The sequence below is a fragment of the Echiichthys vipera genome (assembly GCF_963691815.1).
Source record: "Echiichthys vipera genome assembly, chromosome: X".
In the NCBI taxonomy this organism is placed as follows: Eukaryota; Metazoa; Chordata; class Actinopteri; order Perciformes; family Trachinidae; genus Echiichthys; species Echiichthys vipera.
Genome location: NC_139825.1, coordinates 24,030,240 through 24,043,843, shown reverse-complemented (window position 1 = coordinate 24,043,843; position 13,604 = coordinate 24,030,240). Strand labels below are relative to the sequence as shown.

The 13,604-nt window shown below is 40.8% G+C and overlaps 1 protein-coding gene across 1 annotated transcript; it reads left to right on the top strand.

Annotated features, from left to right (window-relative positions):
• Window positions 1-4,809: 4,809 nt before the first annotated feature.
• On the top strand, window positions 4,810-8,339 carry LOC310965236 (caM kinase-like vesicle-associated protein; the record flags this gene model as incomplete). The annotated part of the gene is made up of 10 exons (XM_083938730.1): window positions 4,810-4,913; window positions 4,998-5,129; window positions 6,331-6,405; window positions 6,557-6,695; window positions 6,822-6,942; window positions 7,038-7,113; window positions 7,223-7,353; window positions 7,483-7,561; window positions 7,730-7,817; window positions 8,049-8,339. The coding sequence occupies exons 1-10, from the start codon at window positions 4,819-4,821 to the stop codon at window positions 8,337-8,339; spliced, it is 1,227 nt and encodes a 408-aa protein (XP_083794856.1). The 5' UTR covers window positions 4,810-4,818.
• Window positions 8,340-13,604: the final 5,265 nt, after the last annotated feature.

The following is a 13,604-nucleotide window of genomic DNA, read 5'->3' as shown; positions in this document are numbered from 1 at the left end:
CTAGATAGGCCGTACAACAATGATAGCAATCATGTCACATTCATTCACGATTAGTTGTATATAGCTTTTTTAGTAGTATATAGCTGTTAAAAACTAATAATATATAGGCTTTGTCTATTATTTGGTTTGGTGTATTCGGATCGATACTTTGTACTGGCCAATATGTAAGTTCAGGTATCATTATCTGTGTTGGAAAGGGAAAAAAATGCAGAGCATCTCTACCTAGAATTCCCAGCCCTGTCTTGATCTGTGGCCATGGTGGGTATTGCTCTTATGATAACAAATTACTTATTTTCTTGATTCAATTTTCATTAAATCGTACAGTATGTCATCATTTAAAGAGCACTCTATATTACTAACATAGAATAAATCATGCAAGTTACTCTTTTTTGCACTATGACTCTGTGTTTTTATAGATTCCTTTGGAAACAAAATAACCTAAATTAAAAAAAGAGGATTTCACCTGTATGTTATGCTACCTTAAAATTAATTGTACAGATCTGAAATCTTTTCATCGAATGCAACAGCTCTGCCTTTGTCATTATCTCCCAAGGGTGTCCACAGTGAAGTTTTCTCAATGCTGAGCTCTGCGCCAGTCTAAATTTGAATCAGCATTTACATTCCCATTAATGAAGAACACTTCATTCAGATCTTTCAAAAGGCAAGGATAAAAGAACCCTGATTCAGCAATAGTTAAGTGCCTTCTATCTTGCGGTGAAGGAGAACAACCTTTTATCTCCAAGATTGCTTTGAAAGGAGGGAAAAACTGTCTGACTTATTACTGTTCAGTGTTTGGTGCACTGTGGCGCTGTGAGTCAAGCTTCTGCGAACAGGTGAATGGATCTATGATTCATTGGGAGGTGTTATTACCTTAAATGGTCTTGCGTCAGCCGTTAACTCTGCTTGGCACCCACAATATTGTTTGGCTTTTTAAGGTGGCTATTTGGTTGTGCAGTTAATTTGAGAGACAGAGGAAGTGTACCAAAGGCACAGTCAACATGAGATGAAAAATTGATCAGACATGGCTTGATACATTTGGTATAAGCAATTTCCAAAGTGGCCACAAATATGATGGCGTCTGTATATTGAATGATTGATTGATTCTTGTGTGCATCATCTGTGTGCTTGTATTGGTCTGAACGAGCATCACTGCACAGGATTGAGGTGTGTGTTATGAAAATGATAAATTCTGATGCCCAGGCAGCACACTTTTGTGAATCTAGGTGAGAGCCAGAACACTAATTGTGAGCGGGGGTATTGTTCTTGCAGGATTCATGGAGAGGATGTGGTGATGCGGTACAACACTCATCATACTCCAAACTAACGGTAAACTGACAGCTCTCCATTTTAGTAAAAAGGGGCACGCTACTGTATGCCACACGTTGATTAGGCATATGGTGTACTGAAATACATGATTGTTTGGGCTAGAGCCACACTGTAAGAGGTGAGCTCTGTGTTTGAGCAGTTTGCAACATTGTCCAACCCTCTTAAGCAGTCCCTGGAAAATGTGTTCTTGTGCTTTCTTCTGGAAAAAATAACAGCCCTAAGTAAAAAATGAACATCGTCTGTGATGAACTTAAACAATGAAGATCATGTCTGAATGAAATAGACTTTATCCCTTTGGCTACACCGAGTTGGCCTCCAAAAGCACTTAGATGAAAGCAAGTCTGGCTCAATGTCATAAGAATACCAAATTGTTTGCTCAGCTTGTGTGTCAAATCCAAAATAAAGAACCATTTTGACCATGGGATGTGGAGAAGTATTTGTTCTTGTGTACATAATTTGTGTGCTTATGTTGCTTTATGATCGATAAACATTAGTCATGTGATTACTTATGGTAAATGGTTACTATTATATTATATTTTGGATCACAGGACCCAAGTGAAATACAACACCTTATGGTTACCATTCTGAAATGTGTGATTATAGTGATACTGTAGCCTAATATGAGAAAAAAATTGTGTTTTGTATTTTACCTCAGTTTGATATTGACTGCACCACTTAAAGTATATACAAAGTAAAGTATATTAACATTTTAAGTATTAACCTGAAAATGAGCAGAATACAGGACCTTTGAAGTTCTAAATAGTTACAGTATATAAGTTCTAAACTTCCCTTCACTTCTGCAGTCAATTGCAAAAAATGGTCCACTAGAAGTAACAAGCATCTTTTACTAAAACAAATTAAGTTACTTATGAAGTAGACACCGCCATATGGGACCCAAATAGTATTAACTGCAGTGAAGATCAGTGCATATGAGGCTGTGCTAAGAAGCTTAGGTAACATTAGGGGCAGGTAAGATCCTATTTAAGTGGGGATGTGCATTTCTTATGAGAAGTATTACCATAAATGGACTTAAATATGTACACATCTTGTTCCACTTGTGTGATTATCATGGCAGAAGTTGACGGAACGGTATTTTTGTCAATTCGTGACATGCCTGTCCTTGAGAAGCAAGCTCAGGTCATGTAATCTGGCTGTGGGGGAAGAAAGAACACTTCAGCACAGCTACTTCAATACGCAGTTAATGTGTTGGACTGTATCCAAATGAATCAAAAACAGAAATTATTTCTGAATTATTTTTCTCCCTTCAGTATATGGATGAAAGACAGAGAAGTGCTATTAAATCTGTATCAACAAAGAGGATAAAATGAGGAACATCAGTGCAAACAGACTTCCTGAAGTTATAAAAACCAAATTTTCATTTGGTGGCTCTTTTTATTTGAGCTCTACAGCAGAGATGTGTGGGGCCTGGGACATAGTAATGAGTCCCCTTGTGTACAGTAGCACACTGCATACACTACTGCCAACTATCTTCAAATAAAGGGCTCTATATTGATTTACAAAACATAAGATCTTCTACACAAGACCCTCCGCTTTGTTACTTGCAAATAGTAAACAGTTATAAAGCACCACTCTTTGTTGTACTATAGATATGACTGGATGATTAAGAAGGGAGAAATCACTGCCTCTGATAGGGTCTTGACTGAGGCGCCAGACAGCATCTCAGTCATCATTTATCTACTCCCACTCTCCTGTGCTGGATGCCATTTTTACTGTAAGGCCTGCCAAAAAACTGGGTCTCTTTTCTATGCAAGCATCATATTTCACCAGTAGTATGTAGCTGGTACTGTTGAAAGTGTCGGTGCAGCTGCAGCAACCCAAATCCCCCTCAGTAAAAGTGATATATATTTAAATGCGAAACTCCACTTCTGCAGCTAATTGCAACAAAACATGTCAGAAAGTTACTATTGAAAGGGATGTTTAATTTAAAACACAAAATGCCTAATTGGTCAGAAAAACATGTGAAGCAAGCAAATAAGCCAGTGTTACATCACCATATGTCCAGTTCTCAAGTTTTTATGGTGAAATAAAAAGGAGCAGGATTATTTCATTACCAGCTGCAACAGCGACACTGGCATTGTTTTCACCTTGTGAGTCTATGTGTGTGTGTGTGTGTGTGTGTGTGTGTGTGTGTGCGTGTGTGTGTGTGTGTGTGTGTGTGTGTGTGTGTGTGTGTGTGTGTGTGTGTGTGTGTGTGTGTGTGTGTGTGTGTGTGTGTGTGTGTGTGTATGTGCGTGTGTCTGTGTGTCTTCATGGCAAAATGTGGTACTGCTAGTATGGGGTCATATTTTGTGAATGTGAAATATGCAGTCATGAAAAGTTACAGGTGTTTTGTTGAAGTCAAAATGAAGGCATAGTTCAAAGATGGGTGTGGTCCAAGCAAGTGCACCAGAACTAGTGGGGTAGAAAGCATGGAACCCAATAATCTACACCCCTGGCCTGATTCGGCGCCCAACTGGTGTGATCATTGCATGATAGTCTCTAGTTCATTTATTTATTAAGGCTGTGAAGTTGGCATAAAACATGTTAAAGGACTTCACGTAGGTGAACTTAATTTATTCAGCTTTTTTGTTGGCTGCATTTCGCTACTGGCTATTTAGGGACGTAAGTCAGCGAATATGAAAACTGTCTGCCAATCTTGTACAGCATGCATGTCAATATAAGTGTGGGTAGTCACAACTTCATCTTTCACTGACTTGCTTGACTTAATTAATACACAAAACCTTCCTGCAATTATTTCACCGGTGCTGCAGAGGTAATAGCGTTCTCAACTTTCAAGAGTCTTTTTGAAATTTAGAAGAGGAGAGAAAACTTACAGCAACAGGTTAGGGTCAAGTCCATGTGAATATTATATTCTGTAGAAAGCAGACAGATGAATAATGCTACTGCTACAGTACAGAGCTGACACCCTGCAGAGTGGAAAGAAACAAGCCTTGCAGTCTGACTCATGATGGGTTCACTATGGAGGATCATGTTATTAAAAGTTTCCATTTTATAATGTTTCACTCTTGTTGTAATTTGAAATAATTTGCTCCCACAGGCTCATTTACACTTACCTACAGTGTTTTCCGATGTATGACCCAAAAGGTTTCTGAGAAAGAAATAATCATATGCCCAAACTGTGTGCATTGATTTACTGCATACACTTTGTGTTAAGACCCATCACTGAGCAACAGTGACAGCTCCATTTCTAATATTGCCATTAATGAAACCGTTTATTTCTCTGTAAAGCGATTTGTGCTGCATATTTTACCGCAATACATTTACAGTAATATAGTTATTCATTTATGTGCACACAGCTTCAGCTATGGGCTTTTTGACTCAGGTGCTCACCTGTGTTAAGATCCACTTTGTACTGTGGGGATGCATGTCTGTGAAATTATGTTATACTATTCAGTTGAATCTAACACGTTACATATTGTCAACAGGTTGTGTTGTGGCAGGACTTTTCCTGGCTATAGGGCACGAGCTGCCATGCCATTTGGTTGTCTGACACTCGGGGAGAAGAAGGATTATAACAGTCCCTCAGAGGTGGCCGACAAATATGACCTTGGACAAATTGTTAAATCGTGAGTACACCTATGTTGTTGTTGATGAGAGTGTTAAGAAATATGCCCGGATTTTGATGTATGTATCTTATTTCCCCTTTTCAGAGAGGAGTTTTGTGAAATATTCCGAGCGAAGGATAGGAACACCTTGAAAATGTACACCTGTAAAAAGTTCCACAAAAAGGATGGAAGGAAAGTGAGGAAAGCTGCCAAGAATGAGATAATGATCTTAAAGATGTAAGTGAATTTTAAGCTCCTCATTATAGAGCCTACGTGTCTGAGGAACTGAGACAAAATGTTTTCACAAATCATCAGCAAAATTATTTCTTAAGGTTGAGTCAAAGACATAGAAAAGTTTGGTGCAAAAGCTTCCAAACCAGAATCCTGAAGTTCTGCCTATGCGTATTCTTAGAGTAATACACAAGGATAAATTGACATTCTTGTTTTTTCTGACTATTAACAAATCTGATAAAAGAACCAAAACCAACAATTAAATGATCCAACCAACATGTATTGACTGTGCAGCCAAATCTTGATATCACATAGTCCTCTGTGCCATTAACTATTAAACTGTTGCACTGGATGAAATGTTCCTTTATTAGCATGAATGTGGGCACTTGCTGTGATACTCATTAGCACACCAAATCCACAACTGAAGATATTAAAAATTAAAGTAATTTATTATGTGTTATTTTAGATTTATGCCTTCACTAGGAACAAATGGGTTTAGGCCACAGACAGGGTAGGTAAGTCAGACAGTATTCATTTACACATTATCACATTGTTGGTTTTGATCTTTTAATTAGAAAAATAAAGAATGTCACCAACCTTATCCTTAAAACTTTGTTTTGTAAAGGAGACTGATGTGCCTTTGTAGCATGATATTAGGTATCGTCATGTTTTGGGAATTAATTGTTGCTGAAACTTGGGCCAAGTACAATACGTAACTAAGGAAACTTGCCCTATCTTGCTGTTGTTAACAAATCTGAAACAAAATAAATAGTGTAACCTCCCTGTGATTCACATTCGCTACACATTTGAATAAGTTATTCCTTGGCCCATGCAACAACCTTCCACCAAGTTTCACGAAAAGCAGGCCTGTAGTTTTTTCAATCCCGCTGACAAACAAACCAAAAACATAATGTCAATGGCAGATTTAATGAAAGCCCTAATATCCATTAGCAAATGAAAGGATATTATCATTAATGTAATAATGAACATGTATGGCCCAAATTTAAGTTCATCTGTTTTTCAAATGTGGAAAAATGTCTGGTGTCTGGTCTAGTCACCAGTTGTTAATTTTACCTTTAAGACCATAAAAGCTCTATAGCTTGCACTGCTCATTGACTCTATTTATTGCTCATTTAACCTCACTTACACCCCTCCATTCTCCTCCCCTCTTATTACCCTCTTCCCCCTTTTTACCTGCTTTTCAAAGGGTAAAACATCATAACATCCTCCAGCTGGTTGACGCTTTTGAAACTAAGAAAGAGTACTTCCTTTTTCTAGAACTGTGAGTATTATTAGAGGCACTTGAGAGAAATGTTGGCACAGACTGGTTTGCCCTGTACCTCCTCAGCTCGTAGAACACTGATGTTTTATTCAACATGTGATGTTATTCGATAAAGTGACACGCGTTTAATTTGGATGTCCCGTCTCTTCAGCGCGACAGGCAGAGAGGTGTTCGACTGGATCTTAGATCAAGGATACTACTCTGAGAGGGACACCAGCAATGTTATGAGGCAGGTGTTGGAAGCTGTAGCTTACCTGCACTCTCTGAAAATTGTCCACAGAAATCTTAAGGTATTTTACACTGCTGACACCTAGTGAAAAAATAGTAGCATTTTACCACTTGCGAAACAAGTTATATATGAATAAGCTCTCTTTGGGAATCCAGTTTAATACATCTTTATTTGTTTATTCATGCAGCTGGAGAACTTGGTGTACTTTAATCGTTTGAAGCACTCCAAAATTGTTATCAGTGACTTCCAATTGGCAAAACTGGAAAATGGACTCATAAAGGATCCATGTGGGACTCCAGAATATCTTGGTGAGTGACATTAAAACAGATTGCACTTAATAAAATACATTTTTATGTAGGTTAATTTGGTAGGTTTGTAGTTAAAATCCTTTTTTTGTTTAAAGCTCCTGAGGTGGTTGGGAGGCAGAGATATGGAAGACCTGTGGATTGTTGGGCCATAGGTGTCACCATGTATATACTGTAAGTGCTCGCAAATATAGGCTTCTACAGTACTTTTACAAAGTATATTTAAGTGATTTCATCAAAATATGTGCTGTCCTATAATTCTCTCTTTCTGCCAACTCAATAGTTTGTCTGGAAACCCTCCTTTCTATGATGATGCTGACGAAGATGATGATCGTGATAAAAATCTTTTCCTGAAGATTTTGTCAGGGGACTATGAATTTGATTCACCATATTGGGATGACATTTCAGATTCCGGTGAGGGATAATCAATTTCTTAAAATGCATTTCAGTGCAATTGTGTATTTTAATGAATGATGTAAATAATGTCTGAATTTTGGAGAAGCAAATGCACGTTTGTTATTATTATTTTGTTTTGTTTTACAGCCAAAAACTTAGTGGCATCTTTGATGGAAGTGGATCAAGATCAGCGATTGACTGCACAGGAAGCTATTGCCCATGAATGGTAGTAATATGAATAATATTATTATTATTATTATTATTGTTATAATAATAATAATAATAATAATGATAATAAAGTTAATCAAATATAAATGGTAACAAAAACTGAACTTTTTCACAGCATGTTATTATACTTCTGTTATTAAGATAGTACTCTTGTTCCTTCTCTCAGGATTTCTGGAAATGCTGCCTCAGACAAGAACATCAAGGATGGGGTTTGTGCACAAATAGAAAAGAACTTTGCCAAAGCCAAGTGGAAGGTATATCAGTTTTCCCTGCTGAATCTTGTTATTTTTTTCCCAAAAAGACAACAAGTGTCTGTTTCAGAGAGAGAGGGAGAGAGATAGATAGATAGAGAGAGAGAGAGAGAGAGACAGACAGACAGACAGACAGACAGACAGACACTGGGTGTTCAGCCTAAATTGTATTAAAATATCATTGCAGACAACTCAAAGTGAGGAGCTGAACTGTTGAACTTAATTTTCTCACAGAAAGCTGTAAGAGTGACCACCCTCATGAAGAGACTTCGAGCGTCTGAGCAGGGTGATTCTGCTGCAGGGGCTACTGCGATCCCCGAAACGCCCGGCGGTGTTCCTGCTCCTCCGGCTGGCGGCAGTGGCAGCGTTGCTGCCAGCATAAAGGCTGCTCTTAGTGAAAAGGCTCCTGACACACAGACTGCCACCGTCTCTGCACTCTCCCTGCCCACTTCAGCCAGACAGGAAGAACAGCCACGGTGCAATGGTAATGTTCCCCAAATGTTACCACAAAGAAAAGGAGACTAGGCGTTAGAGAAATATGAGGACCCTTGCCAACTAACAAGCACATGTGCAGTAGAGCCAATATTTTTGGCGTGATGATACCATGTCTATACTGTTTGGTTTGACTACCCCCAGTTTGAAGAGTTATTTCACATAATGCATTTCATCATTTTTGCCTTATGTATTGATTGGTCTATTGAATAGTGTTCTCCACCCTCCCTTGTTATTTTGTGTATAACTCCCTTTAAAGCTAGTTGCAAAGTAGCTCTTCCGTTGTTTCCCTTTCCCTGAAACTGTAGTGTTATTTAGTGAGATCAGCTCATATTTACTCATCAGCTCATTGTATATAGGTGTATTTGTCTGTTTATACAAATTGCTAGTTTTCAGCTTCAGAACTTTCAATCCTGAGTTCATGTCTTGTGACTTAAAATTATGAGTTGAAAGAATTTAAAAGATGTTAATTTATCGAAATACTTTCCCGCATGCGTATTTGAGTTAACTCTTCCGAAACCATGCGCCTAATTGGAATATATTTACAGTTAAATTTATCTAATGAAATTTGAAAGGGTAAAATATGGCACACCGATGACTGTCTCTAAATATTCTTAAAAGATATTACAATCAGATACAATGGGCTTCACCCAGAATAGACATTAACTGGATCTTCAGTACAGTCAACTTACAACTTACAATTTTAAGGCAGAAAGAAAGCATACTTTTAAGTTGAAGTGCCTTAATATATGTTGCAGTAATGTATTAAAAGAAACAATTTTATTATTGTGCTTCATTATTATGTTTTAGCTGTTTTTCCTTTGCCGTTCTGTTGAGTTTTACGCTGATGTATCGATACTTGTGGTCCGTCCACTTTAGCACAGAAAACTAAATTTAGAGTGTTGTATGTGGAGTGATGTTTTATTGTTGTGTTGTCACCTGTAATAAGTAAATTTCAGAGTTAAAAGCTGAGTCCATATACTGTACCACGATGTACATGTGTATTTTTTTTAATTTATGTGTGTATTTAGCAACATTTAGCTGAACTAACAAGTTGCTACAACGCTTGTGAATGAATAAAATGAGCAGTGCTGATATTGATGAAACTGTGTGATTTTTTAAGTTGTCAATAACAATATAAGTCATACTTGGTCATCTTAAGAATAGATCATTTATTGTTATATAGGTTTTTACATTATTTAAAAAAGAAAAAAAAATTCAGAATGTATATTGTTCAAGGTAATTTGACATAACCTTTAGAAGACAAAACAACAAGATTTTCTGTTATTAAATTAACACAGAATTAATAAAACATGTGACATATATCCAGATTTTTTAAAGTGGGGTTGAATGAGGTACTTATCCATAGTTGGTATATTCATTTTATTTTATTTATTTATTTAAAGGACAGCGCACATTGATCAACATTTCTGTAAATGTACCAGTGTCAGCCAGCAGGCTAATTTCCATCTGCTGTCCTTTGGCAAAATGTTAAAATGTCCACAAAAGACTTAGAAAATAAAAAATACTGAAAAATTCACATAAAAACAGATAACAACAGTAGAGCATGTCATCAATTGACAGACTCCTTAAGAAATACATATAACCAAACAAACATTCTTACCCACCACTATGGGTTGGACAGGACAGCTACAACAATATTCATACTGTGGTATTATGGAATAATAGTGTAAGGAATGCCTTTATTTTGTAGCAACAGGATGTTGTACCTGTGGGGAATGCTGGGGAATACAAAATGTACAGTGTTGCTAAATAAAGACAGAATAACTATGCAGATAAGATTAACTTGACATGGTGTCAGAAGCGGCTGACAGCGACTTGTAAGCAAAATAAAAATAAGAAGAGGAAGTGTATCATTTGGGCGGAAGAACGGGAGATGAGCCGGCAGATATGGCGCAACCTAAACCAACTGCTACGTTCACCTAACCTCCAGAGCCATTCGATTTCACCAAGCCTCAAGAATGGGAGCATTGGACCAGGATCCAGAAATCTCATCTCATCTCATCTTCAACCGCTTATCCGGGTCGGGTCGCGGGGGCAGCAGTTCTAGCAGGGGACCCCAAACTTTCCTTTCCCAGGCCACATTAACAAGCTCTAACTGGGGGATCCCGAGGCGTTCCCAGGCCAGTGTGGAGATATAATCTCTCCACCTAGTCCTGGGTGTTCCCGAGGCCTCCTCCCAGCTTGACGTGCCTGGAACACCTCCCCAGGGAGGCGCCCAGGGGGCATCCTTACCAGATGCCCGAACCACCTCAACAGGCTCCTTTCAACGCAAAGGAGCAGCGGCTCTACTCCGACTTCCTCACGGATGGCTGAACTTCTCACCCTATCTCTAAGGGAGACTCCAGCCACCCTCCTGAGAAAACCCATTTCGGCCGCTTGTACCCGTGACCTCGGTCTTTCGGTCATGACCCAGCTTTCATGACCATAGGCGAGAGTAGGAACGAAGATTGACGGGTAGATCGAGAGCTTTGCCTTCCGGCTCAGCTCTCTTTTCGTCACAACGGTGCAGTAGAGCGACTTCAATACCTCCCCTGCTGCTCCGATTCTCGGGCCAAACTCACCCTCCATCATCCCCTCACCCGTGAACATGACCCAGAGGTACTTGAACTCCCTCACTTGGGGTAAGGACTCATTCCTTACCTGGAGTAAGCAATCCACCGGTTTCCTGCTGAGAGCCATGGCCTCAGATTTAGAGGTGCTGATCCTCATCCAAGCCGTTTCACACTTGGCTGCGAAACGATCCAGACTTACTGCAGAGGATCCGGACACAGCTCTCGCTTTGGGTGTACATAAATTGGATGGCCCACAGAAGAGAACATTGTACTCCCGCAGCACCTCCCACAGTATCTCCCGAGGGACCCGGTCATATGCCTTCACAAAGCACATGTAGACTGGATGGGCATACTCCCAGGCCCGCTCCAGGATCCTTGCGAGAGTGAAGAGCTAGTCAGTTGTTCCACGTCCAGGACAAAATCTGCATTGTTCCTCTTCAATCTGAGGTTCGACTATAGGACGAACCCTCCTTTCCAGCACCTTGGAGTAGACTTTACCAGGGAGGCTGAATAGTGTGACACCCCTGTAATTGGCACACACCCTCTTGTCCCCCTTTTTAAGTAGGGGAACCACCAACCGGTCTGCCACTCCCTTGGCATTGTCCCAGACTTCCACGCAATGTTGAAGAGAGTCAACCAAGACAGCCCCTCCAAACCCAAAGCTTTCAGCATTTCTGGACGAATCTCATCAATCCCTGGGGCTTTGCCACTGTGGAGTTTTTTGACTACCTCAGTCACTTCCGCCAGAGATATTGATAATGATTCCCCATCAGCTTCCAGCTCTGCCTCTACAAATGAGGGCAAGTTAGTCGGATTAAGGAGTTCCTCAAAGTGCTCCTTCCACCGCCCGATTACCTCATCGGCCGCGGTCACCAGCGTCCCGTCCTCACTGTAAAGAGCTTGGACCGTTCCCTGTTTCCCCCTCCTGAGGTTGAATGGTTTTCCAGAAGCACCTTGGTGCTGCCCGAAAGTCTTTTTCCATGAGTTCTCTGACCTCCTCCCACACCCGCTGCTTTCCCCCTGACACAGCAGAAGCTGCAGCCCTTCTGGCCCATCAATACCTTGCAACTGCCTCCGGAGGGATAACATATCCCGGAAGGCCTCCTTCTTCAGTCGGACAGGTTCTCTGACCACCGGTGTCCACCATGGTGTTCGAGGGTTACCGCCCCTTGAGGCACCTAAGACCTTAAGGCCACAACTCACTGCTGCAGCTTCAGCAATGGAAGCTTTGAACATTGCCCACTCCGGTTCAATGCCTCCAACCTCCACAGGGATGCCAGAAAAGCTCTGCCACAGGTGTGAGTTGAAGATCTCTCAGACAGGGGCCTCCTCCAGATGTTCCCAGTTCACCCGCACTACTTGTTTGGGCTTACCTGGTCTGTCCAGAATCTTCCCCCATCCTCTGACCCAACTCATCACCAGATGGTGATCAGTTGACAGCTCTGCCCCTCTCTTTACTTGAGTGTCCAAAACATACAGCCTCAGATCAGATGATAAGATCACAAAATCGATCATCGACCTTTGGCCTAGGGTGCACTGGTACCACGTACACTTATGAGCATCCTTATGTTCGAACATGGTGTTAGTTATAGACAATCCGTGACTAGCACAGCTCAGATTTAGAACAGGGATGCCGTTTCACCCAATCACGCCACGCCAGGTGTCTCCATCATTGCCTACTTGGGCGTTGAAGTCTCCCAGCAGAACTATGGAGACCCTGAATGGAGTCCTGCATGGGGCTCCAGTAGGGGTCAGTGTTTGACTTGCATTTAGCAAGTCAAACACTGGATGTGCCAACATTTCCTTCAACTAAATGAGGATAAAGCTGAGATAATTGTTTTTGGTGCTAAGAAAGAAAGGTTTAAAGTCATCCAACACCTTCAATCACTGTACCTGAAAACCTTAAAAAAAGCCTGTACGTCAGAAAATTGATTTAAAAATCCTCCTGCTCACATATAAATCACTAGATGGTCTAGGGCCGAAATATATCACTGATATGCTCCCACTACATAAGCCTTCTAGATCACTAAGATCCTCTGAGGCCAATCTGTTAGTGGTTCGCAGAGTAAACTCAAATCAAGGGAAAGCATCTTTCAGTCATTATGCAACAAACAGCTGGAATAAACTTCCTGAAGATGTAAGGCTTTCACCCACTCTGACCACTTTTAAAACTAGACTGAAAACTTTTATGTTCACCTTAGCTTTCTGCTAAATCTTTGCCCTTTTAATGTCTGCACTGTTTATATTATTGTGTATGTTTTTATAATCTTTGTCTTTCTGTAATGCATTTTAATTCATGACATGTTGTGCTGTGAAGCACTTTGAGAGGTGACATTCCACGTACCCCTCACCTTCACTGCCACCCATGCAGTAGCGCACCCGACCCCAGCGGTTCCTCCTGCGAGTGGTGGGCCCACAGGATGGAGACGACGGATGTGCCACGTCACTTTTTCGGGCTGTGCCCGGCTGGGCTTCGTGGCAAACCCGACCACCAGGCACTCGCAGGCGAGCCAGGCCCAGACGGAGGCCCCAGGCTTCCTACGGGCAGGGTCTCTCTACCTCTTCCTCATTTGTCCATAGAGTCTTTGTGAACCATTCTTAGTCCCAGGACCCAGACAGTCAAATGCAATTGGGCCAGATTTGGCCAGGTTTTGATTTGATTAGCATTTGGTCAGCTAAATGGTTCTGGGCCCAGTACCGGTTGGAATTACACAACTGGCCC